We start from the raw sequence: 9,070 nt of genomic DNA, 5'->3' as shown, positions 1-9,070 counted from the left end.
TGCCCAGACACAGCAGCAGCAAGTGCGTTGCACGCCCGCAGCCACTGCCCCCCACCCCAGCACCAAATCACAGCAGTGCCGGGGGGGAGGGGCGGCCTGCTCCCCCCGCGGTCCCTGCCCTGCCCTGCCTGCTGGGATGCTGAGGAAGTGCCAAGGGCTGGGCAGCCACCGGAGTCCCCCTCCAGTGCTCCCACAGCCCCCTGCCTTGGGGCACCGGGGGGACACTGGTGGGGGTTTTGCTTTATCAGAACAAAACCCGGCCTGGCTGGACGGGGAAACCGAGGCACAGAGGAGAGGGGCAGGGTTGCGTGGCGTGGCTGCACCCAGCCCGGCCCGACTCATCACGCACCTGGCGGGAGAGGCCCTGGGGACCGCACCGAGGGCGGGCTGTGCTTCGGGACGGCCGGCTTGAACGCGGGCGGGCGGCTCTGGTGCTGCGGCGACCTGCCGGTGCTGCTGAGGCCCCCCTCGCTGCCGGAGGGCGGCGTGCCGGCGTAGGCCGCTTCGTGGCCGGGCAGGGAGGACGGCAGCTGCGGGGGGACAGCGGGGTCACGGCCGGACTCGGGGGCGCCCGTGCCATGCCCACGCCCCGTGGGCACGACCCCTCCAGCGGCCCGAACTCTCTGCGGCCCTGGCCCCGGGGGACAAGGCCGGCCCGGGGGGAGCCGGCTACTCACGTAGAGCCGTGGCCGCGCCATGGTCAGGTCCACGCCCTCGTCCAGCTTGCGAAGCTTCTCCACGGAGTCCAGCCCGTCGTCCAGCTCCAGGTCCTGGCTCTCCAGGCCCAGCCCCTTCCGCTTCAGCGTCTGGCGGGGAAGGCGGCGATGAGCCACTGGGACCCACGCGGCAGGCACCCAGCCCCTGCCCGGCTCCACCCGCACCGGGCTCAGGCGGGCACCCCGCTTCCAGCCCGAGCCCCTGCAAACTCGTGTCCCGCAGGGCTCGGCCTGGTGCCAGAGGCGCCCGCTGGCCTGCACAGGTACCTCGAGGATGTCGGAGTTGGTGCGGCTCTCGTGGGGCTCGCTGTACTCGGTGTACTTGAGCAGCACCTTGTCCATGTCGGTGCTGGCGTACTGGAAGAGGCGGTTGGTGCTGTTGAAGATGATGAGGGCGATCTCGCAGTCGCACAGCACGCTCAGCTCGTAGGCCTTCTTCATCAGCCCGAATTTCCGCTTGGTGAAGGTCACCTGGGGCAGGGCACAGCACGCTGGGCAGGTGCTCCAACTGCCTGGACACCCAGGCCCACCAGCTTTGCCCCCAGGCTGGGGCTGGGATGCCCCACATGCGTCTGGCCTGCCCAGTGGTGCCAGGGCAGCTGTCGGGAGAGGGCCTGGTGGTGACTGATGCTCACGGGGGCACTCGCCTGGGGCAAGGGGGGCAAGGAGCCTGCGGCTGTGCCCTCTCTGGCACCCCCCTGGCACTCACCCGGGAGCTGCCACCTCCTGGACACCCTGCTCCCCGCTTGAGGGCCCAACCCTGGTGCCCTGCCCCCACAACGACAGCCAGGTGCCAGGGCTTGGCTTCCTCCGGTCAGAGACTCCTGGGCTCCTCCCGGCCTGCACCCAGGACAGATGCCCCCCCGGCATGAGACCTGGCTTGTAAAGCCTGGGTGCAGGGGCCTGTCCTCATGCCACTTCACCGCGAGGACTAAATTAGCGCCTCCCGCAGCCTGCGGCTCCTCAGCACCGGTATAAATATCCTCTGCCCCCAGGCACATTAGGTAGATAAGAAAGCTCCCCAGGCACGCTCTGCGCTCGCAGCAGGTGGCACGGTGCCCGCTGCTGCGAGCTGCCAGGCACTGCATGGCTGGCTGGTCCCTGCCAGGCACCTTGGAGAGGAGGAAACACAGCACTGTCGGCCATGCACACGCCACATGCTCATCAGGGCAGGCCAGGACCCCACGGGGCAAGAACCGCGGCTACCAGAGCCCCTGTCGTCCTGGTCCTGCCCCAGGGCAGGGGGGATGGAGGCAGCTCTGGGTGCAGGGCAGGGAGCGGGAGCTGCCAGCCTTGCCTTGTGGCACAGCAGGCCTTTGTGCGGGTTGGGAGGATGCCTGTTGGGGGCTGGCCACCCCGCGCCTTCCCCTGCAGCATCCCAAATGCCCTGGTACCGATGCACGGCACGCTGCCCCCGGACCAGCTCCCGGGGGCCGCGGCTCTCGCTCACCTGCCGGTTGCGCTGGTCCAAGATGCGGCTGATCTGTATCTTCTTCCGCCCCATTGCTCACGCCTGGAAGAGAGGGAGACGCAGCCCTTGAGCCGTCGGCAGGGCGAGGCGCGAGGGAGGGGACGGCCTTGAGGAGGCCTCGGATCAGAGTCTGGCCCGACCGCCTGCGACACAGCCCGCGGGTTTAGCACGGAGCCTCGGGGGCGGCTCCGCGGCCTCCTCTCCGTCGCCCGCAGGGCCGGCCTGCACCTCCTGCGTCATGGCAGCTGGCCCAGAACGGCCATTTCCGGGGGCAGTTTCATTTTCAGTGCAATGTTTCAGTTTCTCAGCAAAAAAACAGAAACCAAGCCTGGCACCGTGGCCACAGGCTCCCAGCAAGGCCTGGCCTGGCCAGGGCGGGCGCTCATCCGGGAAAGGCTTGCGGAGAACACAAGAGACCCGGTTCCTTTTGCCGACCTCGCCCCGTCTCCCGGTCCCCCGCGGCTCCGACCTCCTGGGCTCCCCCCCGCCAGCACCCAGCAGGTTTGGGCACCTGCATTCCCGGGGCCGCGGATGGGACCGCAGACCTCTCCTCTCATGCCAAGAGGACAGCAGGCCTCCCCTGCCCAATCGCCGGCCCGCCGCAGGGTCCCTCACCGAGCCGGCGTGCCGAGCAGAGCCGGCCGGGCTTCCCTCTGCAAGGCCCAGGGAGGCTGGGAGGTTTCAGGCTTTGTATTTTTTTCTCTCTCTCTCTCCCTTTTTCAATCCTTTTTTAAGCTACTTTTTTTTCCCCTCGCGCAGACTCGCACTGACCTCAGACACGGCTGGGTCAGGAAGTGGCTGCCTGAGAAGGGAGTGAAATGAAAACCACCCACGTCTCTCTTGCCGTCTGTATGTGCGTGACGGCAGCACAGGCAGGAGAGACCCCGAATTTCCTTGCTGCCCCGAGCCCGTGGGAGGGGCTCTCTTTCCCCTGCCACCCAGCCCAGCCCAGCCCAGCCCCCCACTCCCGGGACTCGGTCTTCCCTCGCCCATTCCTGCTCTCACTGGGACAGAGATGGTGCATCCACACGCGAGCCTGACCCTGGCGGGGACCGGACCCCAGTCGCAGCCCCGTGGGGGTCAGTGCTGGTGGGGACACGACTGCACCAGCAGCCTCTCCTTGCCGAAGCTCGACCGATGGCGGTCGGGGATGGCCAGTCTCAACCTCTCGGGTCAGGGCTTTCTCATGGGACCCAGCCCAAGCAAGGCTTCTCACAGCAGCTTTGAGCAGGGTCTCGTCGGGGCCCAGCACGGCCTCCTGGGCTCAGCCCCCCTGCCACGTGGGGTGCAGGCGGACACCGAGGGGCCCAGGGGCCGGACTCCTCTCTCTGGGCCTGGCCAAGCCTCCCTCCTCGTTCGGAGTCCGGCCCAAGCCCCCTCAGCCGGGCCGTGGATCTGGGAAGCTGGCACGGCCGGGAGCGCTCTCAGGACACTCTCTGGCCTGCGGTCCCCGGGGACCTGCCGCGGCCCCGGCTTCCGCTCCCAGACGCCCTGCGAGAGCCGGCCGTGCCCCTCCCCACGCCGAGGCTGCCCTGTGCCCGCACGGTGCCCTTTCTCGTCCCGCTCCTCTCTCTGCAGCCTTCGCCATCTCCCTTGGCAGCTAAATTTAGTCGATCCAAACTAATTTTAAGTGATGGAAGGAAATTCTGCTTGGGTTCCCACGGCCCCCGGCCCCGGCCTGTTATCGGCCCACGCACGACGCGAAGGTGTGCCCAGGGGACGGGCGTGCCCTGCGCTCTGATGGGAAGGGACTTGCCGGAAAGAAGCCGTCGGTCCCTGGGGAGCCCTCCCCGAGGTTTTCCCAACGCGCCGTGCCTGCTGGCCGAGGGCCCGGTCTGCCTCTCCCTGGCTGGCAGGGGCACTAGTGCAAAGCGGGCGTGCAAGGCAGTCAACGGAGATGGGCAGGTGGCCGGGAGCTGGGTGATGGGCATTCAGGGCTGGCTCAGAGGGCAGGTCTTCCCTGTTTGGGAGCGTCAAGGATCTGGGGGCAGGGTGTGCGCCCAGCCCCAAGCAGAGCTAGGCAGGCTGCAGCCTTGGTCGCGGCAGGGCTGGGCTCAGCTCGGTGCCAGGCTTTGCCCCAGGGCAACCCCACTGGCGCAGCACATCCCTGCAAGGACGGGGCCTCGGCCTCGTGCACATTCATCCTGGGGCAGGCGGAGGCAGGGCCTGGGCAGCAGCCCAAGCCCCTTCCTTGGCCGGACAGAGCCCCTGCCTGGATGCCGAGCTCCTGGGCAGAGCACGTGAGCCCCAGCTGTGCCCAGTGCTGCCCGAAACGGGCGGCGGGCCCGAGGCACCGCGCTGGCCTCCGTGCAGCTGGGCGTCTCGCGGGCTCAGAGGCCGCTGGCTGGGTGGGCACCCACAGAGACAGCGAATGGCCCCCGCCGCTGTCAGGGCACCTGAGGCCTGGGCAATTAGCTGGATCCAGAACAACAGCAGTTAACGAGTCACCCCAGGGGGTTCCCTTCTCCCCTTGCTTAACCCTTTCCATCCCAGCCCTTTCCATCTCCATCCCAGACCTACCTTCCCCCATGCTGGGCCGTAAAGCCAGGGCACGTGGCTCATGGGGAGGAGGGGTCTGCACGCGTGGGTGCAGCCGGGGGAAGGGAACGGACGCAGTCTGCGATGCCCCAGGCAGGGTCGCAGCAGCCCAGAGGCTGCCCTGCGTCACCCAGCCCCAGCACCCTGCCGCAACGGCCCCTGCGGGGTTTTGCAGGGGTGCACAGTTGCCAAGAGGTTATTTGCTGCACTTGTGTCTCTTCCAGCACCCCCCTCCCCCTGCACGGCCCACAGCCTCTGTGATGGGGAGCTGGGCTGGGGCTCGCATTAGCTCTGAGCCCGGCTGGTGTGGAAGGATAAGGCCCCAGCCTTGAGCTACGTGCCCACCCCAAACCCAGGGTCCAAGGACATGCAGGGGCTCCGGCAGACCCCACCGGCCCTGAGCCCAGGACTCCCCACGGGCCGGCCAAGCCTCACGGCCTCTTTGTTCTGGGGCAGGAAATTTCCCTCCCCTTCCCTCTGCCGCTCCCCAGAGATGGCCGCATTTCCCCGCTGCTCCCAGCCTCTCGCTTTCCAAGTGCATCAGGGCCCTTCGGGAGGGCAGGGGCCGGGGGAGCAGCACCGCGTTACTATTCAATCAGAACGACGCAAATATGGGGCAGGTCCCGGGCGGCTCAGTGGGAGAAGCATCCCCGGCTGCGGGAGGGGGGGAGCAGAACGGGGCAGCGGTCAGCGGCCCTGTCCCTGCCCCAGCCAGCCAGGAAGCCCAGGGCAGGCCGACCTGATTCACCCCCTTTCCCACTGGTGCCAGCCCGGTGCCCGCAGCCGCCGGCAGCTCTAGGGGCAGCTGTGACACAGCCCGAGATGCTGTGGTCACTGGCGGGAGGCTGAGAATAGCAGGCGGGGGAGGCAGCGCTGGGTTTAAAGAAAGAAAAAGGGAAGTTGCAGCAGCCCCCGCGTTTGGACAGGCACGGAGTAGGGGCCTCACCGCCCCAGCCCCAGCCCGCCCGGGCCTTGCTGCACATGGGCTGACGGCAACAGGGCCCCCGGGGACCAGGTCTGGCCGAGGCATCTGCAGACAGGGGCAGCAAAAGCCAAGAGCAGCTCAGCAAAGCCCTGCTCTGGGGCTGCAGCTCATCCAGGGGAGAGGCAGGTGCGGCTCCTGCCCCAGAGCCCTGGCCACGGCCCTCTCCCTCCCCCCGGCCTCTACAGGGTATACGGTTAATCACGCAGGCAGAGAGGGCTCATGCAACACGTGGACCGGTTTCATCAGCCGCCTCCCCAAGCAGCTCATTACAGCAGCAGGAGCAGCCGGGCTGCACCTCCTGGAGCCGAGCCCGAGCTCGCAGCGTCAGCTGGCCGCACACGGGGACACCCGAGGCTGGAGTCGCAGCACGCCGGCTTCGGCCCTTGGAGCTGCGGGTGCCGACAGAGGCCGAGGAGCTCTCCCAGCCCCTTGTGCCTTAGAGACCCCGTCCCCCTGTCACAGTGGAGGGAGGCCTGAGGTTTCCCGGCTGCCAGCACTTGGGCCAAGCTCTGTCCAGCACAGGTCTTGTGCTTGGAGCCGCCAGCCTGCCCCCCCAGCTGACCCAGGCCCGGCCAGCGCCCGGGAGGGCAGTGGGGACCTGGTCTCACCAGCTGTGCACGTGCCTCTTGGCTTTCATCAGCTGCCACCAACCCCCAGAGCACGGCCCTCGTGCGAGATGGACAGCAACGCGGCACGGACCAGCGTGGCACCCCTGCCAGCCTCATCTCACACAGGCGCACCCCCCTGCCCCGTGCCCACGCCAGGCAGGGCACGAACCCCACCCTCCCGGCAGTGCCAGGGCTGGGCACACCTCGGTGTTTCCCACGTGTGGCTCAGAGACAATAGATCGGGCAGATCCATCCAGCGCAGACCCTGGACATGGGTCCAGCCTCCTGTTGTGCTAATGCTTCTCCTCCTAGCCGCCTTCCCACTTCCCTTCTCCCTGCCTTCGGGTGCTCTCGAGGCCTCATCTCTGAGGATAACGACCTGGGACCATGACAGCAGCCACCGCCACGAGGCTGGTGCCTCCTTGGACATCTCCCAGCGCGACCCCACAGGCCATGCAGAGGGAGGCCGGGTGCAGAGGGGCCAGGGACTCGTGCGGGGTGGGCCGAGCGGTGCGGTGCTCCAGCTCTGGGCAAAGCAGTGCTTAAGAGCAAGTCGTTTTGTTTTCTTTTTTTAGCGGGGGGTGGGGGTGGGGAGGGTTGTTATATTTTGGAAAAGTTTGTGTGCATCAGGTCAAATTAGCCAGATCAGTTCCAAATCCTTTGAAGCGTTCAAAAACCTTTACGTGGCCCCACTACTGGCAAGTATCCTCCACTCAAACTTTTCAGCCTGGGGCTTCAGATCCTTCCAAATCCTTCAGCAGGCATCGCACGTGCTGGCCTGAGGGTTCAAGATGGCCCTGAGTTTCACTTGCCAGCGAGGGCACAGACAAGCCCCTTCTCCCCCAGCCCAAGCCCTGGTCTCCCACACCCAGCTCAGCTCCACAAGCCAACAGGCTCCTGCTGCTGCAGGGTGGAGCCGGCTTCAGTCCCACCAGGCCCTCACGGCCCGTCCCGACTGCCATCCCCTCATCCATGGCCTGGCGGGCACAGCACCAGGCCACGGCCAGGGCAGGACACTCACGGAGGAGGCAGGGAGTGCAGAGTCACTCTGGCACCACTGCTCCCTGCATCCTTGGCCCCTGCTCCGGCTTCTAGGGCCACAGCCCCTTCCTCAGCATAGGACCCAGGGTCTAGTACAGGACAGACCCTCCTTTCGAGATCCACAGAGAACAGACACATGGCCTATGGCTCCACCACCCCTCGAATGCCCTGTGCCCCCTCCACCACGTGTCCCGCGGCTGCGGCCACACGGGCACCTGGCAGGGTGAACGCCTGTCGCCCTTTGCCGCGACACCCTTCTGCACCGGGCAGGAACGCAATGGAGGTGCCCTGGAGCTGGCAGGACCAGGTCCTCCGGCAGCCGGGAGGTTCCTCCTAGCTCCGAAGAGCCGGTGCGCATTTATAGGTCATTTGCATCAGGGCAGAGCGTGCAAACTTCCTATTTGAAGGCCTAATTAGTGCTCTGAGATGTGCCCAGCCCCCCCCCCGAGGATGCCAATGTTTTTCCATGTGCTCCAGCAAAGCCCTGAGGTCCCACACAGCAAGGAACGGAGCCAAGTCTTCCCTGAGGCAAGCGTGCGAACCTGGCATGTGCCCACACTGCCAACAGGCAGACCACTGAAGGGATCCCAGCAACGCAGCCCAAGGTGCCCGGCTCGGCCTCTTCCAGGCTGCATGCAGAGCCCCCAGCCCTCCCCTGCTTCCCAGGCCAGGCCGAGCAAAGCCACGAGTCACTTCAGGAGCAAAACAAGGCCCTAAGACTGCCCCCAGCCCTCGGTTACAGGAAGCCAAGGCCAGGACCGATGGATTTGGGGCCAACCAAGACAATGTTTTCCAGGGGAAGCCGCTTCGCCTCTCCAAACTGCCCCAGCGGGGCACCCAGAGCTGTGAGCCCAGGAGAGCTCGGATCACGGCCACGCTGCCCCAGTCACACCAGGACAAGTGATCAGGCCAATGGGGAGCATGGCCGCGAGAGGGAAACAGACAGCCGCAAGGACCAAGGGCCTGCGATCCCCCCACACTCGGCGCGTGCCTGGGACTTGGGAGACCTGCAGACTCTTCCCAGCTTTGCCCTGCAGCCCTAGGAAAAATCCTTTCCCTGTCCTGGGCCTCAGTTTCCCTGCCTGTAAAATGGGACCAACGCGCTGAACATCTCTGGGGAGGGGCGGGCACCGGGTGATATCACACACCGATGGTGTGAGCCATGAATCGGGCAGTTCCTCTCCCCCGGGGCCTCGTGCCTGCATCCATTTCTCTTGAATCACGAGCCCCGCGTGGGTGGCAGGCTTTCCCCTGCTGATCTTGGGGCTTCATCAGAACCAGGCAGGAAAAACCAAAGGGAGAAACCGCAGAGGCTTCTGATCTGCTGCGAGCACAGCCGCTCGAACGGGCAGCCTCCCGGCAGGAAACCACAACATGAGATCTCAGCGACCGCCCGGAGGAGGGCAGGGAGCCCTGACCCCAGCACCGGAGGCGCCAGTGCCTGGCGGGGCCCGGCAGCGAGAGCCGCAGCGCGAGCGGCGGGGACGGCCAGGCCGCGGCTGCGGAGTCCCTGGCCCCTCGCACTGGCGGGGCCGTGGGCTCGACGCGCGCACGGCGCTCAGCTCTGCGGCTGTCCACGGAAGTGCTTCCCTCCTGGCGCCGCGAGGCCGAGGTGCGAGAGCGCAGCCGGGCCTGCAGGTACCTCGCCTGGAGCTGCTCTGCTTTTGCAAACGAGCTGCCTGAGGACCGAGGCTGCAGGAGATGCGGCGCG

The 9,070-nt window shown here is 66.8% G+C and overlaps 1 protein-coding gene across 1 annotated transcript in view; it reads right to left on the bottom strand.

Annotated features, from left to right (window-relative positions):
• Nucleotides 1–2,312, bottom strand: part of MEF2B (myocyte enhancer factor 2B) — a 5,732-nt gene extending 3,420 nt beyond the window's left edge. The window contains exons 1-4 of the mRNA XM_019538329.1: nt 2,167–2,312; nt 984–1,187; nt 678–806; nt 350–530 (exon numbers count right to left, since the gene is read on the bottom strand). Coding sequence (XP_019393874.1) covers nt 350–530; nt 678–806; nt 984–1,187; nt 2,167–2,220 — 568 coding nt within the window. The 5' untranslated portion in view covers nt 2,221–2,312. The remainder of the gene's footprint in view (nt 1–349; nt 531–677; nt 807–983; nt 1,188–2,166) is intronic.
• Nucleotides 2,313–9,070: the final 6,758 nt, after the last annotated feature.

This window comes from Crocodylus porosus, unplaced genomic scaffold (assembly GCF_001723895.1).
Source record: "Crocodylus porosus isolate Cpor-Errol unplaced genomic scaffold, CroPor_comp1, whole genome shotgun sequence".
Lineage (NCBI taxonomy): Eukaryota > Metazoa > Chordata > Crocodylia > Crocodylidae > Crocodylus > Crocodylus porosus.
Note: the sequence above shows the minus strand (reverse complement) of the source record. Positions and strands in the feature narration are given on the sequence as shown.